This window comes from Mobula birostris, chromosome 18 (assembly GCF_030028105.1).
Source record: "Mobula birostris isolate sMobBir1 chromosome 18, sMobBir1.hap1, whole genome shotgun sequence".
Taxonomy (NCBI): Eukaryota; Metazoa; Chordata; class Chondrichthyes; order Myliobatiformes; family Myliobatidae; genus Mobula; species Mobula birostris.
Genome location: NC_092387.1, coordinates 44,556,397 through 44,581,794, shown reverse-complemented (window position 1 = coordinate 44,581,794; position 25,398 = coordinate 44,556,397). Strand labels below are relative to the sequence as shown.

General features: G+C 39.2%; 1 protein-coding gene across 6 annotated transcripts in view; it reads right to left on the bottom strand.

The window, feature by feature from the left end:
* usp54a (ubiquitin specific peptidase 54a) overlaps positions 1–25,398 on the bottom strand; it is a 150,555-nt gene that overhangs the window by 70,475 nt on the left and 54,682 nt on the right. For all 6 annotated transcript variants that reach the window (XM_072282586.1, XM_072282587.1, XM_072282582.1 and 3 more), the window contains one exon: positions 2,129–2,263. In XM_072282586.1, coding sequence (XP_072138687.1) covers positions 2,129–2,263 — 135 coding nt within the window. The remainder of the gene's footprint in view (positions 1–2,128; positions 2,264–25,398) is intronic.

The following is a 25,398-nucleotide window of genomic DNA, read 5'->3' as shown; positions in this document are numbered from 1 at the left end:
ATAGTAAGAGATCTGTAAGTGGGAGGGGGAGGCGGATATCCGAAATGATAGGAGAGGACAGGAGGGGGAGGGATGGAGCTAAGAGCTGGAAAGTTGATTGGCAAAAGGGATACAAGGCTGGAGAAGGGAGAGGATCATGGGACGGGAGGCCGAGGGGGAAAGAAAGGGGGAGGGGAGCACCAGAGGAAGATATAGTGAGAGGGACGGAGGAGAAAAAAAGAGAGAGAAAGAAGGGGGGGGGGGGAGGAGAGGGATAAATAAATAAATAAATAGATAGATAGATAGATAGATAAATAAAATAAATAAGGGATAGGGTGAGAGGGGAGGAGGGACAATAACAGAAGTTAGAGAAGTCAATGTTCATGCCATCAGGTTGGAGGCTACCCAGACGGAATATAAGGTGTTGTTCCTACAACTTGAGTGTGGCTTCATCTTGGCAGTAGAAGAGGCCATGGATGGACTTATCAGAATGGGAATGGGACGTGGAATTGAAATGTGTGGCCACTGGGAGATCCTGCTTTCTCTAGCGGACAGAGCGTAGGTGTTCAGCGACCACCAAGAGCTCTTTTATAGCTTGCTGCTGGCTCTGAGCTCGGACTCCCAATCCCTTCAGCAAACTGACCATGGTAGTAGCCACAAATCTTCTGCAGCCAACCTCTTTATACTTTATTTATACCTTATTGTCGCCAAACAATTGATACTAGAGCGTACAATCATCACAGCGATATTTGATTCTGCTCTTCGTGCTCCCTGGAGTACAAATCGATAGTAAATATTAAAAATTTAAATTATAAATCATAAATAGAAAATAGAAAAGGGAAAGTAAGGTAGAACAAAGAAACCAAGAGGCTGGTCCGGATATTTGGAGGGTACATCCCAGATCCGGGTCAGGATCCGTTCAGCAGTCTTACCACAGTTGGAAAGAAGCTGTTCCCAAATCTGGCCGTATGAGTCTTCAAGCTCCTGAGCCTTCTCCCAGAGGGAAGAGGGACAAAAAGTGTGTTGGCTGGGTGAGTCATGTCCTTGATTATCCTGGCAGCACTGCTCCGACAGCATGGGTGTAAAGTGAGTCCAAGGATAGAAGGATAGAAGGATAGATTGGTTTGTGTGATGTGCTGGGCTATGTTCACGATCTTCTGCAGCTTCTTCTGGTCTTGGACAGGACAACTTCCATATCAGGTTTCTGCACCTTCCATCCACGCTGTTTAGCATCTGTGGCCAGCTCAACGTATTTTACATGTTTCTGCTCATATGTCTCGCGGACTGCACCTTCACAGGATACTGTCAGCTCTGAGAATACTACAGCCTTCAGACTGCTGGACCACAAGACCAAATATGGTATGAGGGTGGCAATGGCTATCTCTGGGGGAAATATTGGCCTTTTGTCAAGGTTGACAGCCATGTTCCAGCCACAAGCAGACTCCAGTATGCCTGACTCCAACCGTGTCACTGAGGAAGGCACTTTCTGTCCTTGCCAGACAAAGGAGATGATGGTTCTTCCAGTCAGATGAGGCTTAGTTATTATTCAGCCTTTGCTTCTCCACAATGGATGCGGAACATCTGAGGACCTGGTTTTGCCTCCATGTACCTTCCTTGAGTGAGGCTTACTTTGCAAGGTGAGAGGATGTGACTGAGGTTTGCTGTTCTTCCACAGAGTGGACATGCTGGGTCTCCACTGAGCCATTGGTTCAGATTTTTGGGAGTTGGGAGAACATCATAAACAGCTCTTATAAGGAAGCTAATCTTTCTTCCTTCCTTTTCCCATTAGTCCTTCCAGCTGAATTTTCTATTCTCACTGCTTTCCCACCTTGTCTACTGTCCCTGTTTTGCCTGAGACACTGCACTTGCATATCTCATTTGCTCCTCCTGTCGCCTAACTTCCTCTACCACCATAGTTCACCCTTGCTTTTGTGTTGTCGCCTTTTGCCAAATGGGCCTATTTGCACCTGGCCCACCATGTCTGCAAACCTGAGTGCTGCTTTTGCCTGTTTTACTGACTTTGCTGGACACCACTTTCTCCCTGTTAAGGTCCTGGGCACAGTATCTTGGATTTTCCAAATTAGCTCCTTTACTGCAAAATGCATCAGCAATTAGTCAAAATAGTGAATCAGGTAGTCATTTAACTTACAAAACATTCTGCTGCGTCATCCATGATCCCCATCTGGAAGCGTTGCTCATCTTGAAAGGTCTTGGCAAGAGCACTCCGCAAAGCATCGGATGGTAGTACCTTTTCTTTGCTGTATTGAAACTGAGTGAAGATTCCCTAAACGGCAAAAAAAAAGTCAGTGCATTACACCAGCCACCTTCAATAAATAATGGCACCTAGAAACATTAACGGGGCAGAAAATTTAAGAACACTGGTATACTTTGAAAGGAACCCTAATTTGGAAGAGAATGTAATGGAATGGTTCCAGTAATGACAGCTTTCATCTACAAGGTAAACCACAGAAGTTACGTGTTGTCCTCCTTCAAACAAAAAAGGTGAGAAGAGATTTGATAAAGGTGTACAAGATCGTGACTGGTCATGGACCCTACAGCTATACAATAGTCTCTGATGCTGGGGATGACTGTTGCTAAAAGATTTACCTTGAGGGAATGAAAATCACCCTCTCCCCCTTCCTTCTGGAGACAGATGACTGACATGATCTCAGTCATACAGATCGAGAGACTTAGGTTCTTGAGAACCAATTCAATTATAAAATTTTCGGCTATCTGGGATCCATTTCTTGCCTACCTAGACTAGGCCGGGGGCAGATGAACAACTTCCCTCCAGCTAATCTCTCACAGCCCTCTTTCGAGATTTAATGTTTAGCACTTTTGGGCACTCTGTACAACAGGCATCGCTCTAATGTTATGTCCTTTTTTTCTCTTTTTTTTGCTCATTTTATTTTCACACGTGTCTGAGCTTATATATTCCAGTTGATTTTATTGTTTTTTGAAAATTTTGAAAATAAAGTATTTAAAAAAACAAGAGGGAAGCTATTCCCATTAGATGCACTTCACCTCTTCCCCTCCAAACATCTCAGGAGCCAAACAGCCTTTACAGGTGAATTAGCAATTTACTTGGGCTTCTTCCAGCATAGTGTACCACATTTGGTGTACACAATGTAGTCTCCACTATAGTAGATAAAGCAAATGTAAATTCTCTTCTACAGAGGACTGCTTCCAGGAACAACTGTTTTTAATTTGATGCAACCCTGAGCTTCTGGTTACCTATCACTTTGACCTGTCTGTGATTCCTTGCAAGGGAACATTTCATCTCTTGTTATCTCCTATCTATACACATCACAGCCTTCTAGATGATAATGAATTCTCCAACTTTAGGTAACTCACATACTTTGTCTCTGCATCACAGATATTCCCTTTATTCTATTCATCCTTCCTGCAACTGAAAACTACTTTTTCTTTTAAATAAATCTCTTTCTAACTCCGACAAGGGATTTTCGATGTGATGGAATCAAAATCAGGTTTATTATCACTGACAAACGTCATGAAATGTATTGTTTTACGGCAACAGCAGAGTACAAGGCATAAAAATTACCACAAAGTACAAAATACATAAAAAGTGGAGGAAAAAAAGAAAGTAGTGTCATGGATCATTCACAAATCTGACAGTGGGGCGAGAGGAGAAGAAGCTGCCCCTAAGTTATTAAGCATGAGTTTTCAGACTTCTGTACCTACTTCCTGATGGTAGTGACGAAGAGAGAGGGTCTTTAGAAATGGATGCCACCTTTTTGAGGCACTGCCTCTTGAAAATGTCCTCAGTATTGGAGAGGGTTGTGCCCATGATGCAGTTGGCTGAGCCTACCTCTGCAGCCTTTTTCAATCTTGCGCACTGTAGTGCCAACACCAGTCGGAATGCTGCATTTGTAGAAATTTACAAGAGTCTTTAGTGATACCTCCTCAAACTCCAAACAAAGTAGAGCTGCTGTCATGCCTTCTTAGTGATTGCTCTAATATGTTGGGACAAGGATGAATCCGCTGAGATGTTGATGTTCAGGAACTTGAAGTTTTCTACACTGACTTATCAATGAGTATTCTCAACTTCCACTTCCTAAAGTCCACAATCAATTCCTTGGTCTTGTTGATATTTAGTGTGAGGTTGTTGTTGCAACACCATTTAACCAGCCAAAATATCTCACTACTCATTGCCATCTGAGATTCTACCAACATCAATAGAGTCATCAGCAAATTTATAGATCACAATTGAACTGTGCTACGCCACTATCATGAGTGTAGAGAGAGAGTAGAGGAGTGGGCTAAGCATGCATCCTTGATGTACACTTATGCTGTCAGTGGAAAGGAGATGTTATTACCAACCCACACTGACTATGGTCTCCTGATGACAAATTTGTTGTTCCAGTTACAGAGAGAGATACAGAGGGTTATATTTTGAAGCTTGTTGATTAACACAGAGGAGATAACGGTGTTAAATGCCAAACTATAATTGATAAACAGCAGCCAATTGTACATTGTGCCGATGTCTAGGTACTCCAAAGCAGAGTTAAGAGTCAGCTTGATTGTGCCTGTTGTAGACCAGTTGTCGCAGTAGCCAAGTTGCAGTGGGTCCAGATCCTTGTTCAGTTTGGAGATAATCTTAGCCATTGTGAATGTCTGAAAGCACTCATCACAGTAAATCTGAGTGCGACTGGGTGTTAGCAGTAGAGGCAACTCTTTCCACAAATAATGCTCAACACTTTGTGAGTGTTTCTTACATTTTCACCATCTCCACCTTTCCTTACTACTGACAGCTTTGCCTGAACTCTCCTCTCATTCAAAAGCATGAAAACTAGGAACAGGAGTTAGCCATGTAGCCACTCAAGACTACTCAGAAAGATAATGGCTTATCTTATATCTTGCATCAGAGTATCAGGAATGGATAACACACACCAGTATTAACTGCTTTTACACTAGCAAAATAAAGATTTATAACATTGGCCATAGTCGTCAAAAGCAGCCAAATCATTAAATTCTTTGTTTCTCTTTTCACAGCTTTATCAGTATAGGAAATAGATTTTAAACAGAGATGGTTTACAGTTGTAGGGAAGGAGGCAGTACAGACAATCAGACAAAGGGAATATCTGTGATGCACACAAATAAAACAAAGTTAGAGAAAATCAAGCTAGATTATTTCAAAAAGCAGCAAAGAACAACCAAGTTTCTGTTCGACTTGAGTCACTTAAAGGGATTTATGCTTTCCATCTTTTGATTATCAGTTCAGAAGTATAGTTTCTACTATTTCATAAGGAAATAGGAGAAAGATTTCACAACGAACTATGTTAGGGCAACAATCCTAACCCTTGCCCCTTCAAGATTTCAGATTGAATCAAAGTTCAAAGTAAATTTATTATGAAAGTACGTATATGTCACCAATTGCAACCCTGAGATTCAATGGCATACTCAATAAATCCAATAACCATAATAGAATCAATGAAAGACCGCACCAACAAGGCAACCAGTGTGCAAAAGACAACAAACTGAGCAAACACAAAAATAAATATAATAATAACAAATAAATAAGCAATAAATATTGAGATCATGAGATGAAGAGCCCTTGGAAGTGAGTCCACAGGTTGTGGCAACAGTTCAGTGATGGGTTAAGTGCAGTTGAGTGAAGTTTTCCCCTCTGGTTCAAGAGCTGGATGGTTGAGGGGTAATAATGACCTTAGAAACTATGCTTTAAAGAGGAAAAATATGAAATATCACATTGAGTGTCCGACCCATCATCTCCTCCATTATTTCCACTGCCCACTTTCTGAGAAAATCCTCATTCACGCCCTGGCCCTCCCAAGACTATAACATTCCAATTTTCTGCTAGCTTCCTGCTTATCCTTCATCCCATCCATTTTACAACCTATAAAATCTGTGATGTGCTTGTTGATTTTAATTTTATCTAATATCTCAACTTCAAAATTTAAATCTCAGTGTTTATATCCCTTTGTGGCTTCATGCCTCCTTATTTATAAGTGCCTCCAGCCTGAAATGTACCAAGAAATCCAATCCAGGCAGCGACAGAACTAGCAGCAGAGTAAAATCCAACGGACCTCAAGACTAATCCACATCACAGATGCATCTGCCCACTAAATCAAATCCTTTAATCATCTTACACTTCTCAATTAGATCAACCCTTAATCTACATTCAAGTGAACATAAAACTAGTCTGCTTGAAATTTAACACTTTTGGTCCCAGTATTACACTGGTAATATTACATGGAATATATTTGAAGCTATTAACTTCTACTTTTTTTAATATTGCAGATCAGCTCATTATCATCCTGAAGATATACATGTTGCAATCATATCCTTCAAGAAAAAATATTAGCTCCTAAATTTGTCATCCAACAATTGTATTACTTCAATTGATTACTATGAATAAAACTTAAAAGGCCCTATCATTTTCAATTATGTTATTTCATTGACATCGATTAAGTCAACAACTAGAGTGCCAGCTGTGGCTCTGTAGATAGTACCCAACTGCAGTTTCAGAAGCTTGTGGCTTCAAATCCCACTTCACAGATTTCAACATAGACGCAGCTGCAACTCTGATACAGTGCAAAGCCAACACTTACTCAGACAACACCTGAAACATTTATTTTCATTGCCACGTGAAGAAGCTTACTGTACACAAATTATCAACTGAACAAAGCAAGCACCAGCAGTTCAAGTAATATCAATTACTGTCAAACAACCAGAAGATACAGCATACTAATTCAAAGTTGAAAACATAATAATTTTTTACCAAGAGAAAGCAGAATAGAACAAGGTTTAGTTTCAGCACCATGTTACATAAGTACACAGCAAAGGAACAGGCCATTTAAATTTAACTGATCAATGCCAGTGTTTTTGCTATACACCAATGCTCCAAAGCTACCAGCAGATCATTGCATTTGTCTTGTTTCACCATAAGTACATTATCCTCTTCAACTACTCCTACCAGAAACATTTCATGGTCTTGGCACTCTTCACCTGAATTCCATATTTTTTTCTGGGAAACAAACAATCCTGTGCCTGGATTAAACAGCTCATCCTGACACACTGAAATTCAATGGCAACAAGAAATCTGTAATAAGGTATTATGTGCTTACTGAGAAAACACATCCCCAGCACCTTGAATAATTCAAAGACAATTTTTTCCTCTTCCTAGCATTTCAGTGACATATCAGCTGTGACAGTGATAAATATCAAAGAACAGGAATTCTGCTTAACACAAGTTCATTTAGAAGTAATGGCACTGAGGATAAAAAACATTATGTTTCTAGACTCAGTACTTTACACTCAATTTTTCAGCGGAAATGGATTAAGCAGCAAAAAAAAATTCTCTTTCTTTCATTCAATACAACTCCATTAAATAGTAATTCTAGTCAACATTCCAAAAAGGTGATTTAAATTGAATATCATAAACCAAATGCAAGCACAAGTTGGTCAATTGATTAAAAATAGATTTCTGGACATAGTCCAGCATGGTAGCACAATGCTATTACAGTGCCAGCAGTAAGACTGGGGTTCAATTCCAACTGCTGCATGGAGTTTGTATGTTCTCCACGTGACTGTGTGAGTTGCTTCTGGGTTCTCTAGTTTTCTCCCACGTTCCAAAGACGTATTGTTAGGGTTAGTGAGTTGTGGGCATACCATGTTGGCTGCCTAACCACTTGCGGGCTGCCTAACACAATCCTCACTGATTTGATTTGACACAAACAACTCATTTCACTGTGTGTTTTGACATACATGTGACAAATAAAACTAATCTTTAAATCTTATGCATGGGAAGACTAATGATATACCAATCTTTATTGCAAGTGGTTTGGAGTTGAAACCATACCTGGAATACTGTGTACAGTACTGGTCCTCTTATTTTAAAAAAAGGATGTACTGGCATTGGGGGCAGTCTCAAAGAGATTCGTCAATTAATTCTTGGGGATAGATAGTTGTCCTATCATAAGTGGCTAAAGAAATTAGGTCTGCATTGCACCATGAGTTCACTCTAGTGCAAGGCATAGCTGTAGAATGTTGTATGTGTACCTGGTTTAACACTGATGTGAGAATAATCAAAAATATTGGTATATTCAAGCGTGCAAACATTCCGCATTGAATCTAATACATGCTTTATTTCATTTTTGCAGTTTCATGAAGTTTTCACATTAAAAATCCCGAAGAAAGCTTCTGGGTCGGGTGATTTTTGAGAAGATGTCTAACTCCCTGCCTAGATTTGCACACAACAACAGTGTGAGGACAGTACAGTGATCTAATTGTCCTAAAAACACGTGACAGGGTAGATGGCAAGACAATTTCAGTAAAGGGAGATTTTCAACTGAGGGGACATAGATACCAGATTAAAGGCAATGTTAATTGCCATGCAATATGCCCATTACACAAGTATTTGTCATCAGAAACAAACGACTGCAGTTATAACATGTTAAGTTTTGGAAAACTGAACCAATCTATTCAAATACACAAAGGAATGCACTATTTCCAAGGTGCATTCAAATCTTAACATAAATTTGCTTCAATAAACTGATAATAATCATTCCTGGCAACAGAAGAAAATGAGAGCAGAAGTTGACGATTTGGCACCTGAAACATTCAGTGCTGTCATCTCTGATCTGCCGTATCCCCACTTCTATGCCAGCTCCCTACAACTCTCAAATTCCCCAATCTCTCAAAAAATGGAGTTACTACCTCTTTAAATGCTCCCAATGTTCCAGCCTCCACATGTCTCCAAGCTGAAGACTTCCAGACATGCATCAACATCAATGAGAAGTTCTTACATGCCTTAGTATTAAATGACCACTTGAAGGGTTGAGCGGCTATAAGGAGATTTACATTTATTACAAAAAAAAAGGCTTGAAAGTTAAGCATTTTTAGGAAACTAAGTTCTTGAATTTAGAATAACAAGCCAGTTTTCTAAAACTTAATATGTCACAAATGTAGGCATTTGCTTCTGATGACCAAAACAGGAAGAAAAAGGAGCACTTTTTTAATTTGTAGATTAATTGTAGAAATATGATTGTCCTAAATATATTGATACACAAATCATTCTAAACAGCTTATATTTTTCAGTTGTTCTGAAATTTCACCAAAATTAGCTTAAAAGATAAAATTCTAAAGATGGCTCAAAAAAAATTAAGTTCATCTTCCACAATTTTCCTCCTCCAATTCGTTCTGAAGATACTGATATCTTGCTGAGCCATCCTCTGGTACCCCATGAAAGCATGTATTAATCCAGTTTTTGACAAAACTATTGGCATTTACTTACAGTACTCTGTGAATTTAGCAGGAGATTTGGGGTTTTCACAAGTAAAATAACATAAACTTCTTAAATTATCTAATGAGACTGCACTGTGTGCAACCTTCTCCAAAGAAACGAGCAAAATCAGTGAACAAATGCCAAATTAAACTTTTAAATAACTAGTCTTACGTGAAATGCTGCATTGTTTCAGGAGACTAAAGTGAGTTTGTAATGGCATAACTTACCATATGCACTGCATAACAACCACCCTGGTTCTGTGTACGCATCAACATTCCTTTGCAGGAATATTTCAAAATGGAATTAAATAACATTAAGTTAACCTGAATGACTTGCTCCAATCCTGGTATGTTTTCAAAATGTTAAAAAAGTATTTTAAAAAATTGTGCTTTTCCCTCTTGATTTTGTATCTGACAATTCTTTAATAAATTCAACTGCTCAGTCTGTATAATAACTTCACAATTGTCCCACATAGGAAGTTAGAGTACAAAATTAGAGCAAATGGTATTGGGGATAGGGTACTGACATGAATAGAAAATTGGTTGGCAGACAGGAAACAAAGAGTAGGGATTAACGGGTCCTTTCCAGAATGGTAGGCAGTGACTAGTGGGGTACCGCAAGGCTCGGTGCTGGGACCGCAGCTATTTACAATCTACATTAATGATTTAGATGAAGGGATTAAAAGTAACATTAGCGAATTTGCAGATGACACAAAGCTGGCTGACAGTGTGAAATGTGAGGAGGATGTTATGAGAATGCAGAGTGACTTGGACAGGTTGGGTGAGTGGGAAGATGCATGGCAGATGCAGTTTAATGTGGATAAATGTGAGGTTATCCACTTTGGTGGCAAGAACAGGAAGGCAAATTACTATCTGAATGGTGTCAAATTAGGAAAAGGGGAAGTACAACGAGATCTAAGTGTCCTTCATCAGTCACTGAAAGTAAGCATGCAGGTACAGTAGGCAGTGAAGAAAGCTAATGGCATATTGGCCTTCATAATAAGGGGAATTGAGTATAGGAGCAAAGAGGTCCTTCTGCAGTTGTACAGGGCCCTGGTGAGACCACACCTGGAATATTGTGTACAGTTTTGGTCTCCAAATTTGAGGAAGGACACTTTAGCTATTGAGGGAGTGCAGCGTAGGTTCACAAGGTTAATTCCCTGGATGGCGGGGTCTGTCATATGTTGAAAGATTGGAGCGACTGGGGTTGTATACTCTGGAATTTAGAAGGATAAGAGGGGATCTCATTGAAACATATAGGATTGTTAAGGGATTGGACACACTAGAGGCAGGAAACATGTTCCCGATGTTGGGGAAGTCCAGAACTAGAGGCCACAGTTTAAGAATAAGGGCTAGACCATTTAGAACGGAGTTGAGGAAAAACTTTTTCACACAGAGGATTGTGGTTCTGTGGAATGCCCTGCCTCAGAAGGCAGTGGAGGCTAATTCTCTGGATTCTTTCAAGAAAGAGTTAGATAGAGCTCTTAAAGATAGTGGAGCGAAGGGATATGAGGAGAAGACAGGAAAAGGGTACTGACTGTGGACGATCAGCCATGATCACAGTGAATGGTGGCGCTGGCTCGAAGGGCTGAATGGCCTACTCCTGCACCTATTGTCTATTGAATTGATTCTACAACCTACAGACTTACATTCAAGGACTCATTACAACTCCTGCTCTCAATATTATTTTTATTTACACAATCGTCTTCTTCTGCACATTGAGTTTGTATGTCTTTATGTATTGCTTTTCATAAAATACTACTGTATTTCATATTTCCCTGAAAATATCTGCAAGAAACTGAATCTCAAGATGAAGGGTCTTGCCCTGAAATGTTGACTGTTTATTCTCCTCCATAGATATTGCTTGATTGCTAAGTTCCTCCAACATTTTAAGTGTGATTGCAAGGTAGTATATTGTAACCTACACGTATTTCAATAATAAATTTACTTTGAACTTTAAACTTTGAAATTTATTGCAGCATGTTTTTACTTACAACATATTGAACTCCAAAGCAAAACTATATCTATAATTAGTCTATCCTTTCCTTTTTCCTTTTAGCACCAACTTAAAAACCTGAAACTCAGCAGGACATGAGGACTAAATTTCACATTTTATGAACAAAGCTAAGATTCATGTCAAGAGGGAAAATTCCCAGCCAAAGATAACAGCACAGATAACAGTACAGATAAGGGAAACACAACCCCACCAGCCTCCGGGTCCAACATATTATTCACCGTAACTTCTGCCACCTCCAACGGGATCCCACCACTAAGCACATCTTTCCCTCCCCGCCTCTCTCTGCATTCTGCAGGGATCGCTCCCTATGCAACTCCCTTGTCCATTCGTCCCCCCCAATCCCTCCCCACTGATCTCCCTCCTGGCACTTATCCGGGTAAGCGGAACAAGTGCTACACATGCCCTTACACTTCCTCCCTTACCACCATTCAGGGCCCCAAACAGTCCTTCCAGGTGAGGCAACACTTCACCTGTGAGTCGACTGGGGTGATACACTGCATCCGGTGTTCCCGATGTGGGCTTTTATATATTGGCGAGACCCGATGCAGACTGGGAGACCGCTTTGCTGAACATCTACACTCTGTCCACCAGAGAAAGCAGGATCTCCCAGTGGCCACACATTTTAATTCCACATCCCATTCTGACATGTCTATCCACAGCCTCCTCTACTGTAAAGATGAAGCCACACTCAGGTTGGAGGAACAACACCTTATATTCCGTCTGGGTAGCCTCCAACCTGATGGCATGAACATCGACTTCTCTAACTTCGGCTAAGGCCCCACCTCCCCCTCGTACCCCATCTGTTACTTATTTTTATGCACACATTCTTTCTCTCACTCTCCTTTTTCTCCCTCTGTCCCTCTGAATATACCTCTTGCCCATCCTCTGGGTCCCCCCCCCCCCCGTCTTTCTTCCCGGACCTCCTGTCCCATGATCCTCTCATATCCCCTTTTGCCTATCATCTGTCCAGCTCTTGGCTCTATCCCTCCCCCTCCTGTCTTCTCCTATCATTTTGGATCTCCCCCTCCCCCTCCAACTTTCAAATCCCTTACTCACTCTTCCTTCAGTTAGTCCTGACGAAGGGTCTCGGCCTGAAACGTCGACTGCACCTCTTCCTAGAGATGCTGCCTGGCCTGCTGCGTTCACCAGCAACTTTGATGTGTGTTGCTTGAATTTCCAGCATCTGCAGAATTCCTGTTGTTTGCCGATATATTTGTATTGGTTGAAATGATGTAATGTATTTGTGAAGATCAGGCGTCACCGACATAAAGGGTGTGGTTAGAAGTTCTGCAATGTTAACCATGACCTTGTAGCAAAACTTTAACTGTTGTGGGTGTTGTGGGCAAGCATCTGTTGCCAAAATCAACAAAATCATGTGGCACAGAGAATACAAAGCTTTTCTATTCGCGTAATATTTCTTCACACCTTAGTGAAAAATATTGCCTAAACCTTGAAATATTCACGAGTCCTGTGATAATTCCAGATCCTCCTCCTACAAATTTGGTATGCAGAACAATGAATTGGGAAAGCCCAGTAAAACCTAACCTGGTTCTCCAGAATTGCACTTCAAGAGGTTCACTGAAATTCAATGACTAAAAAGACAGCTTTGAATCAATCTCCCACTTTATTTACATTATGTAAAACATACTTAATTTGCCTGTTAGTACTTCTCAAGAAAAAAAATAGGAAATGAAAAAAAAGATAGGACAAAGAGTCCAGAGTTCAGAAAAGACCTTTGGAACCATACATTCTCACACCATTAAAAAGATTTAGACCATAAATATGGAAAGCTGACGGTAAGCACATATAACACTTAAAATATTTTCCCCTGGAACAAACATTTGTAGAGATAGGATTTAAAACAGCAGTTCACATTAACACATCAAAGAAATTTTGAAGCTTCTGAAAACAAGGACTGTTCTAAAAAAAACCCATTCACCAGAGGCCTGAAATTAAAAATCAAATCATCTATGTTAGATATTGGTCAATCAAAATCAATCCATTGCTGCCTGTAAGAAGTTCGACCACATGGGTTTCCCCGGGGAGCTCTTGTTTCTTCCCACATTCCAAAGACACATAGGTTAATTGGTGACATGGGTGTAATTGGGTGGCATGGGTTCTTTGAGCCAGAAGGGCCTATTATCATTCTGTGAAGAAGAAGAAAGAAGAAACCCCTTAACTCTGAGTGGAGTCATCTGGACGCCGTCAGGACGGCGTTTTTTTAACGGGCTTTCTTATTTTTATGAGGCCAAGTTGCTAACTCGACGCTCAACCCAGCACGGATGGAAAGCATGCAAGGGAGCCGGCTGGATTCGAACTCGGGAGCCTTCGCTCCGAAGTCCAGCGCTGATGCCACTACACCACCAGCCAGCATTATCATTCTGTATCTCTAAATTAATCTATATTTACATATACACACACACAATACTTAATTAACCTAAAATGCCTAACTGCATCCAAAAAAGCAGTCATTCAACACAAACATGAGATTTGAATGTAGTATCTTCCATTACACATTTAAACCATCAAGATGAAAATACCACAGAATGATAGACTGCCTGCTAAATCCTCTCACTGTTGTCATTATTGTTTTAAACAACAAATTCTGAAGATAAAGACCTGTATCAACATTTGAATTTGGTGAGATTCAATATTCCTTGCATGCAACACAGCTCCAGCAATCCAGATTTCACCCTGATCGTGAGTGATGTGTCTGTGGAATTTGTACCTTTTCTACCACTGAGTGGGTTTCCACAGGTATTATAATTTCCTCCATCTCACAGATAATAATCAATTAATTGGTTACTGTAAATTATCCCTCATGTTGGTGGGTGATAGGAGGGGCAGATTGATGAGCTTATGAAATATATATGTATATAAATAGAGAAATGGCACTGAGGGGAATGGTCATACCTCTTGTCTACAGCCAGTTTAGGGTGGGTGGGGAAGAGGTATAACCTTAGCAATTGGACTGGATCATTTAGTTTGATGTTCCAAGTTGCTCTGGATGTTTATACATTTTCAGGAGCTCTATCTACGAAAGGGTGCAAGTATTGGAACAAAATATAACACAATAATGTTCTTCAGACAGCACATGGGGTTGTAAGAACATGTGGACAATTTCAGGTAAATAATCTTTTATTAAAACTAGTGATGAGTTGATTCCAAGTATAAAGAGACTGACTGACCTACAAGGAAAAGATGAGCAGATTGAAGCTACACTCAAGAGTTTAGAAGGATAAGAGGCGATCTAAATTAAACATGCTATATTGAGAAGGGCGAGAATGATGAGAAAGTGTTTTATTCAGGAAATCTACATATAGAGGGTATTTTTCAGAATCATAAGACAGAATGAAGGAAATTCTACTCTTGGAGGAACCTGAATCTTTGGAATTGTCTCTCAACGCAAGACAATTTCAAATATATTCAAGGGCAAGAAAGATATTCACAAACTAAAAGAGATTCAAAGATAATAGGAAACAGAGGAAGGTCGAGCTGAAGCCAACATCAGAGTGTTAGGGGATATTATGGAGTTATGTGAATATAGCAGATAATAATTCAGCTCTTAATATAGATTGTAAATTACAAGCAATAATCTGAATTTAAAAAAAAGACCTTTGCAAAATGGTGATCGTGAATCATGGTTGCATAAGCCAAATGTTAAGACAATGGGGTTTTGTTAATTGCCTTGCATCAAGTTTGGTTTAAGCCTTAAAATTCAAGGAATTTGCACCATTGTAACATTGTGCAAGTTCAGGGAAGTATGCAATTAGTTTGTCTCAGCCAAGCTATTTGTACATTTAGAGGTGACGCCCACTGTAGATATGCAATTTCTAAAGAAGCATTACCCATCCAAAGTAAATGATGTCATTGTAACTATTGAAACTGTAATGAATCATCTAATGATTTTAAGGGTATGAGAATGTGATGTACTTTGGGTTTGGGAGACTACCACAAGTGTCTCCACAAGAATGTCTATTTTGCATGATAAATGAAGACTTTCATATCCAGAACTCCAGTATCTCTCCAGTGACTTCAATCACAGTAACAAGATCAGCCATAATCTTAATAAAAGGTGCAGCAAAGTCAAGGAGCCAAATTGCCCACTCTTGCTTCTGTCTCTAATGCTCTCATCTGACCTTGACTTTTCAGGTTTTGGTCAATGAGACAATTCAACATTACACACAAATAAACCAATCAGTTCTGGTATCATCAGAAGCAATATATTCACAATATGAAATGAAGACCAGTTTTTCCTCTGGTATTTAACTTCCTGGTAGTAAAGGCTTGCTTCATAACCTCCTCACCTTTAATTATAATATCATACATTACTGTTCTGATCAAATTTACCAATATGATTACAACTATTCCAAATTTTAAAAAAACATACTTTTGTGTATCTTTAATATTACATTAAAAATTCACAGCTTTACAAGAAGCTTGAAAAACATTTTGAAATTTCTTTAACTAATAAAAATAAAAAAATTCTTGATCTCTGGACTTCAGAAGACATTTTGACTGTCTGAATTAAATGGATATGCAGTGTACCATAGAAAAATAATTTTCAACTGAGTATGTGAAACTAGCTTAAGCACGAACTGGAAATCCATTTCTTTACAAAGTTTATCCTTTCTATAACTTTTAAAATGGCAGAATTGATCAACTCACAGAACAAATTCCCAATGAGACAATAATAAATATTTAAAGTATAACTAGTTTAACAACATTAATATTTACTTGAATTAACGTAACAGAATTTTCTGCAATTTATTGTTTGACCTGCTGTTCATATTTCACCTCCATTGGTGCACTAACAATTGGTCAACCACTCAACCATACTGGCTCCAGGTCCCTATTCATAAAAGTTATGAGATTAATTGTTGACTTAGGTTTAAGAAGCCAGTGTTAACGCCCAAACAAGAACACGTTTTTCTTTTGTTTAAACAACTTTACTTCCAACGCCTCCATTCAATGCTTAAGGGCTGCCACCTTTTCATTCCCCAATCCCCTTCCCTCCTACTGCACGCACGCACGTAACAGGGAGAGTACACATGCATACTAAATACTTACGTAGTCCAAATGAACAGAACCCAACAGTCTCCCATCTCTTTTAAGTATACAATTAAAAAATTAAATTTGAAAAACTTTTAAAGACAATACAAATGTCCAAACAATTCAGAAGTCCATTAGAATATGGGAATTAGTCTATCCCTGGAAGTTAATACAATTCTTAAGGTACCAAATGCCTTCAACAACAGCTAGAGCTCCCTTCGTTGTGAGACACTCAGCTAGTTATTCCTTTGTAGCTGACCATAGCACGTGATGAATTTTCTGTGCTTGGTCAAGTTCTTTGATCCTGCTCATCTCTAGATGAAGCCTCTTCTCTGTAACTGACTTGGTGGATTTGATGCCATCAACCAAAGAATAGTTGTCTGTGAATCAAGTTATCAGTAGACTGTCCTTCTTTGGGTCACCATGGAAGAGTTCAGAATAGAGTGTGGCCAGGAAAACAGCACTGTCAATACTTTCAGACATTGCAAGGATTTCTCCTACCAGCATACTCCACATAACTCTTCTGATACTTTTTGAGGTAAAAATCTTCCCTCTTCTCCCATCAGTACAATAAAATGCCACCCTTGAGTACCTTCATCAGGAAGATTTCCAAGTGAGGAATCACTGAAGACAACGAGCCTCAGTGAGCTATCTTTTCAAAGCTGTTGAAACTTCAAGACTATCTTTTCAGATTGAATTCTGCACACTATCTTGTTTGCCTCATGTAAAGTTTGTACTGTAGCATATTTTGTGTTGGATGCCAAGCTGTAGGAACCAAACATGATGTCAGGTCTGCTCTGCCTTGCCACCCATAGAATCTGACCTATCTTTGACTCAAATTGCTCCGCTTCAGCTTCACAGAGGGGTGCATCACGTTGTGTGGCACGTGAGGATTCCACGCAGATTGTCTGAAGATTCCTGATGTAGCTTTCTTGGTGCAGTTGTACTGTTCCTTCAACAGCAAGAATGTCAATACCTACCTAACAGAATCTGTCATGTTCCTTCCAAACGACCTGAAAGGCAGAGTTTAGCTGAGGACTAACTGTTGTGGCAAAGATTTGTGAGCCTCCCCATATGAAGTCATCAACATGACAGGCAGACATTCCAATCACAATATCCTGAATCTTGCCAGTAAAAAGAAAGCTGGATTCACTTGTGACATCTTTCCACCTGTTTTCAACATTATTTCCTTGATCTTTTTATACCAGTTGAGTGATGCATTTGCTAGACCATACACACACTTTTTGAGTTGCTCTTCGCTTCTGGCTTCAGGCAGGACTTTAATGTAAATGTCATGTGACAGCTCCATTCCCTGTAAGAATGTAAATTTTATGTTCATGCAATGGGTTTGTCAATGCTTTTAGCATATCACTGAGAGAAGCAGCCGGAGAGACTCTGATGCACCATGTTGGCAAGTCTTTTTGGACTTCTTCTATGTTCAGTTCCTCAAAACCTCTTGCCAACAGACATGCTGTTGGTATAATTGTTGTTGGGATTTTTCTCTGTGTACACACCGATCTTGTAGACACTGCCTTTCGGCCAATGTCTCTAGCTTCCTGAAACACTCCAATACTTCGTCAATTTCTGATTTCATCCTGTTTTACAGATTCAAACGACACCTCTTTAGTTACTAGGACATATTCATCTTGATATTTCTCAGATGGTCTGGCCTGATCCATACTTGAACAATATGAAGTCTGTTGACATGTGACTTGTCGACTGACTCTGCAGTACCAGCAACTGTGACTAGTTCTGAGTAATTCAAGTTTTACCAACTTTGTTTCTCCCAGTGGCTTTGTCTGCTCATCCTAAGACTTCAGCTTTGTATGAGATACCAGTGTCTTGGTCTACAAAGCTAACAGTTCGCCCTGTTTTACGACTGAAACTTCCATTTTGTTTGCACTCCTGATCATTTCTGTTCAGGCAAGCCTGTTGAGTTCCCAACTGCACTCTCTTCAGCACTGTCTGTGCCACTGTTAAGCATCTCTGTTGAGTACTTAGCTGCAATCTCTTCATCTCTGTGCTATGTGACCGTGTCCCAGGTAAATGCTTTTCACTTTTTCTGTCATTCTCCATGGAGTTCTGACGGGTTGTGCTTTACATCATCTGGAATGATGCACTCTCACACACGTACCTCCATGTCTTACGAATACCACAACTCCACCCTGACCCATGACAACTCCAGGACCTTTCCATTCTGTACAGTCTGCTCTTTCATAATACCCTTTGTCCCAAGTCATATTTGCCATTTATAGGATGGACCTGTGTGCTCAGTGCTCTTCAAATTCTTTCTGAGCACTATGCTTCAGTGAAAGCCTTCCTCAATGCATGCAGTGCTGAAAGGTTTCCCAAGTGCCCTCTACAGCAAGTGGTCTGTCAACCAGCAAGGAGGGGCAATTGGGATTCTGGCTGAACATCAATTGATACAAGCTATAGCCATGTACATTGCGCATGATATTTTTCACCATAAGGCCCCAATCCAGGGCTGAATTCCAATCACAGCCGTTGCTTTTCTTTGCTTTCAGCATTATTTCAGTAAGCATTTGATTGTATCGCTCCAGAAATTCATCACTCCAAGAACTAAACGCCGCAGGTGTCTTTGTTTCAGAAAAGTAGAGTCAAGTGTATTTATTAGCGTATTCATAGCATCATCTTTGTTCAAGTCTGCCACTGAAATTCCCATTGAGGTCTTTCTCGCTCTTCCTGAAAGCAATACCGCAACAATCAAGGCTTGCTTCGTCTTCTCCAGTTCTGTAACACAAGTCCTTATTCCAATTTCATTTTCCCAGCTTTCATAAGGCTTGCTTTCATCAATTTCTGGCCTTTGACTACCCAAACTTGCAAAGGTTTGTAGACCCAGGCTCCAGCCAACTAGTCTCAACTTCCAGGACTTCTGATTTGATCCTTGGGCCTCAATCACAGGATCCACCGATCACTAAACAGGCTTCAAACTATGGACTTGAGTCAAATTCAAAACTCTGCTGTTTCAAGCTCAAAGTTTATTGTCAAAGTACATATATGTCACTATATACAATGCTGATATTTGTTTTCTTGCGGGCATACTCAGTAAATTCAAGAACAATAAAGAATGCAACCAACAAGGCAGGCAAACAATTAATGAATAAAAGACAACAAACTATGCAAATACAAAAGGAACAAAACAAAGGCAGGCAATGAATACCACCAACATGAGATGAAGTGGTATTTAAAGTGAGTCCATAGTTTGTGGAAGCAGTTTAGTGATATGAATATCGCCAACATGAGATGAAGTGTTATTTAAAGTGAGTCCATTGTTTGTGGAAGCAGTTCAGTGATGGGGCAAGCAAAGTTGAATGAAGTTATCCCCAGTGGTTCAAGAGCCTGATGGTTGAAGGATAGTGATTTTTCCTGGACCTAGTAGTGATTGATTTAAACCACCCACAAAAACAACCCTAGAAGCCACTTCTTTTAGGGTACCCACAGCCATTTCCTTTTTTGTCTTGACCCTCAACAATATGCATCAACTTTCTTGTTCAAGTTCCTGCAGATTAGTACTCTCTCAAGCTTTCACCCACAAACTAGGCATATTCTTTCCTCCTACAAGATCCTTTGCACCATCTGCTGCTTGACCCTTTTTTTCCCACTCAGCCCTCCGCTCCATAGTCTAATGCTAAGATTCTCCAACTTGGTAATTCTTGCCACTTTACCATTCTTCAACAAAACCTCATTCTCATTTTTTACCATCACTTCTAAAGGTTCTCGTGCTATACAGCTCTTCTTTTGTTTCAGAATTCCATTACACAAGGTCACTTAGAGATAGAGCACAAAACAGGCCCTTCCAGTCCAAATTTTAAGACACAACAGCAAAATACTGAGAATCACTGTTACAAGTTTAGAAAGATTTATATCACAGCATCTGTCAAAAAAATAACATTCAGGACATCCCAATCCTGACAGATCCACTGTGTATTTACTGAATTTGATATTCAGTAAAAACACAATAGATATTCAGTGGCATTATCAAATTATCAGCCATCATCATCCCAGAGGATCACCATACACTAGAAACTCAATTGCGCTACAAAAGTAGCTCAAGTCAGAATCAGATTTATTACTGTCTGATATGCTGTGAAATTGGTTGTTTTTGCTTCCAATTATAAAATTACTCTAAATTACAAAATAAATAAATACTGCAAAAATAGGAACAAGCAGGTGGTGTTTGTGGATCATTGAATTAATGGACCATTCAGAAATCAAAACTCAAAACACAAGAATCTGACACAATTAATATTCTACACTTGCTCATATCTGTGGCACAACCAGTGTTCTAGATCTGCAGAACAGTGCAAGAAACTACCTGCTGAGGCTATTCTGGAAGCACTAAGAAAAGCTACAGCTTCTGGCACCAAGGAGCACATGAACAGCAAGCACAAAGGGAACATCCAACCAAGCCAACTCTCTTCCTTAGAAATATGTCACCTTTCCTTATTCATAACTACTCCTAAATCCTGGTACTTCCAACAGAACAGAATTGCAGGAGTGCCTTTACTAAAAGGATTGCAGTGGTTCAAGAAGGTGGCCTATTATCATATCCTCAAAGGCCTTTAAGAAGGGCCAATAAATGATGCATATCCTGAAAAAGAAATAAATACAAAAAAATTTTGAAAATGTTATTTTATTAAATTGTGAAACTTAATATAATCACAAAGAACTTCTGTATAATGAAAGTAAAGACAATTTTCATTTTAACCGTAATTATGTCTCCCATCTAATTAAGATTTCACATGCAATTTGGTTATGGGTGCAAAATTCTGGAAGTAAACAAAATGGGACTTCAGACTGGAATGCAAGCCCTTACGAATTTTAGAGAGAGCTTTTGAATACTAGCATAAACAAATGCAACGGCGATTGTAATCAAACTAGATAGACCAGTCTTACAGAACTCAATAATTTAAAGATTAATGTTTGTGTTCACCTAAATCAGTCAATTGGAAAGTCCAGTTAAAAATAGTTTTTTGCCAAGCTCAATCATGTCAAACCTTTCCACTTCATTTTCAGATAGTTTAAAATGACACGTACTATTACATTTGCTTTAGATTACAATATTGATGATACCTTCTGGCATATACCAACCAGGCCATAAGCTCAACCTTACCATCTCTATTAACTTACAGGAAAAGGTTAATAACAACAAAAGATCAATTGAATCAATGGATCTCTTTGCCCTTCCTGCCAAAGAACATTCTTGTGTCTGTTAAATATCTTGCACTGGAAACAAATCGCTGCTCAAAACAATCAGCACAGAACCACAGAACATTTTCCACATTGACAGAACGGAACAATCCAAATGAAAAGGTCAGTAGCAAATACTAACACAAAGAAAATAAAGGCAAATGAATACACAAGCTATTTCTGAAACTTCACCAAGATCCTGACAAAATTTAAATAACAACACTTCTTGAACTGGAAGAGAATTTTAACTCACTAGCTGGTGCTAAGACTTTGTTGGTATAGATCTTGAATCTGAATAATACTAAACAGCAATTATTGCCGTAGCATCAAAATCAAGAATATAAATACCTAGCTTCTTGATGCGCCAAGGGCATTCCAGAGAAAGGTTTGACAGCGAGCTAGCTTCATATAAATTAAGTGACCTTGCTTTACCCCTTTCATACTCCAATTCAAAATTGCACAAAAGTACCTTCCAGATATGAAAATAAAAGTGTTTCTTTATGTATTTCATACAAACTATTAGTGAGAAGATAATACCAATTCATACAATTTAAATTTTGAAATGAAATTTAACAGATTAGTCATAGGACTTTGCAGATTTGTTTTCAATTGATCCACATGTTCAAATGCAAATTGTAAGTGTAACTATATTAAAAATGTCTGCAGAAACTATTCCTTACACAATCTGCATTCAATTTGCATAATTTGCATGTTTTGTCCAAACTCTAAGAACAAACCAAGCTTTTAATTGGGAAATACAAGTCAAGAAATTTTGCTGATTATTTTTGATGAAGTTTCCATTTACTTGTCCTTGTTTCAAAAAAAAATGAAAACAGAATTATATATTACATATTCCCATGATCCACCCTGCACCATGAGCACAAGCAGGGTAGGCCTACATTTTTGTTTTAAACTCATTTGAAGATAGTACAAATACAAGAGTAATCTACAAACATAATCTGCAACTTTAATCAATAGATACAAAATATAAAGGTTTTATTCAAAGGACAATTTTTTCTAGTAATTCAATGCTTCTACTGAGCTGAATGGTGCACATTACCCAGTTTCCTATTTCTTTTCCATCAGAATCATCTCTTTCAGGATTACAGTCCAAGAGAATAGCACTCTACTGCAACACATACATAACTTTCCTTTCTGTTCACATCTTCCCATGCTAAATCGTGATTACCTTCTGTCGTTTGAGGAGATCTGGTACATCACCAGACTAGCAAATTTCTAAAGATGTATGACGGAAAGCATTTTGTCTGCTTGCATCACTGCCTCATATGGAGGCAGTATAGTGCAAGAAATAAGTATTACTGTAATTTATACTAAATAAATAAATAGTGCAAAAGATGAATAGTGAGGTAGCATTCACGGACTGTTCAGAAATCAGATGGTGGAGTGGAAGCAGTGTTTCTACAACCAATGAGTGTGGGGCTTAAAACTAAAAGAGATTGCAGATGGTTATAGACTCTGCCAGCTCCTTCACTTGCACAACCTTTTCCACCGACGAGGGTATCTTCACAACACAGTGCCTCAAGAAGGTGATACCATCATTAAGGACTCTCACCATCCAAGGCATGCCCTCCTCTCAGTACTATCATCAGGGAGGAGGCACAAGAGCTTGAAGCCCCACACTCAATGGTTTTGTAAACACTGCTTCCACTCCACCATCTGATTTCTGAACAGTCCATGAATGCTACCTCACTATTCATCTTTTGCACTATTTATTTCGTATAATTTACAGTAATTCTTATTTCTTGCACTATACTGCCACCATAAAACAACAAATTACTGGACATACACCAGTGACAATAAACCTGATTTTGTTTCCTTCTAAAATAGTTTTCAATTTGCAGAGAAACATCATGAAACCTCCACAGTAAAAGTGTGATATAAATGCAACTTATTTTGCTCCATGATTAGTTTTTGCATTTACAAGTTATAAGAAACAGTAAACAAAATAGTGAGAGCTCCTTTTGTGGATGTTTTGTTTTATTCTACTCCAGTGTCAAATGGGGAGAGACTTGGGTTCAGTTGCTAGTCCTGCTACAGTTGAATATACATGCTGTCATGTAGTCACTGGAAACCTTCCAGCTTAAGACAGACTAACACTATTAATGGATAATAAGTGCATATTCTGGCTGAGACAAGCCCATTAGAAGCTAGAGACTGCTGGTCTACTCTCCCATCTGTTGCACTTGTGCCTAATTACGAGTGCCCTTACAGGTACTTGGCCACACATTCATGATTTGAGATTCAGGGAGTGGAAGGGATCCTACATCTGATCTTACAGAATTGATGCATTTTGCATTAATCTTAGATGATCAATAAAAAAAAGGCTCTTAAATGCAGTTTATATGCAATAGAATTCATTTCTGCCATACATAAACTGAACATGAAAACTAACATAATTGGCAATTTAGAATTATTAGGCGAATGCCATGGCATCTTCATCAGTATCAATCCAAGGTCACTGCACCCATACATACCCTTCCAAATTATAATTTACAAACAGGAATTCTTCCCATTGTACAACAATATCATTCCTCCTCTAATGGCTGTATTTTGGTAAAAGTTAATAGATGACATCTGGAACATTATTTATTATTGGAAATCTTTCAAGTCACAGAAGATTTCAATCCAGCAGATAATTTTTAACAGTCAAAAATAATAAGATGTAACCCTCCTAAAATATTTATATTGTCTCACACCATCCTCACTCTCTAACCAAGACTTATTTCATACAAGGCATTAAGAAAGATTCCAGTAAAACAATACCCACAAAACCACCCATAACATGACTATATAAAAGGGCACCACTTAAAATGCACAACAGATCACACAGCTTGTACATTCAATGCTTTTCATGTTTTGATTCACTATCTTTGAAATCTTTAGCTAACAAAAAGATTGTGCAAGCTGCTCTTGAAAATATTAACTGGCCTTTTATTTGAGTGAAGCTGGTGGGAGTTTGTGTGCGGGTTTTAATTCTTGCCCCACTTTTACCGAGAAAGTTATTCTTGACTTCACTCTTGAATGACCCAGCTCAAGACTGTGTCACTTACCATCATTTACCTAATCATTTTATAGTCCTAAACACCTCAGCTAGACTCGTGTTTAAATTCATGGAAAATACCTATGTTCTATCTTATAATTTAAACCTTAAGCCCCAGTATCTATATACTACTAAAACTCTCATGCTCTGTCTGTCTGTTTGTCACCGCCAATTAGTGCAAACGATGCATTACAGTGGCACTTTTTTGGCTAAATTGAATTAAAATGCGCTAACTTACAGAATGCAAAGTTCAGGGTTATATATTCATATAAAATTGCTCATTCACCAAAATAGACAGGCTCCCTTTTAACCCAAGACCCGATTGGCCATCATGGAAATCGGGACGCAACAGCCCGACGCATGCGCACGGCCAGTCTCAGCAGCGACACCTACAAAAGCAGAGCAAAAGGGCAGGGCAGCTCTATTTCGCGGGGTCACATTCTGCTAATCACTACCATCAGCATGTGCAGGATTGGGACAGATCTAACTGCCACCCATCAATAAGAGATAATTAAATCCTATTATAATGACATACTTTTAGACACCCATAAAACCCTTTGCTGCAGTCAAAAGACAGCGGTGACTATATCACATCCATTTAGGAGAGCGCCAACCACATCATCAAGAATAATCAGCATCCTTTGGTGTTACTGCTTCGTACCTTCTACCCAGCATTAGGGTTAAAAAAAAAGGTCAGCTAATTATGCCGTGTGGAAAGGGAAGGGGAACATTATGGTCAAGAGATGACGCCAAACGTCGTCGGGAAGGGGCAAGGACAGGGAGAGAACAAGAATCGGATAAGGCCAGGGCCGCA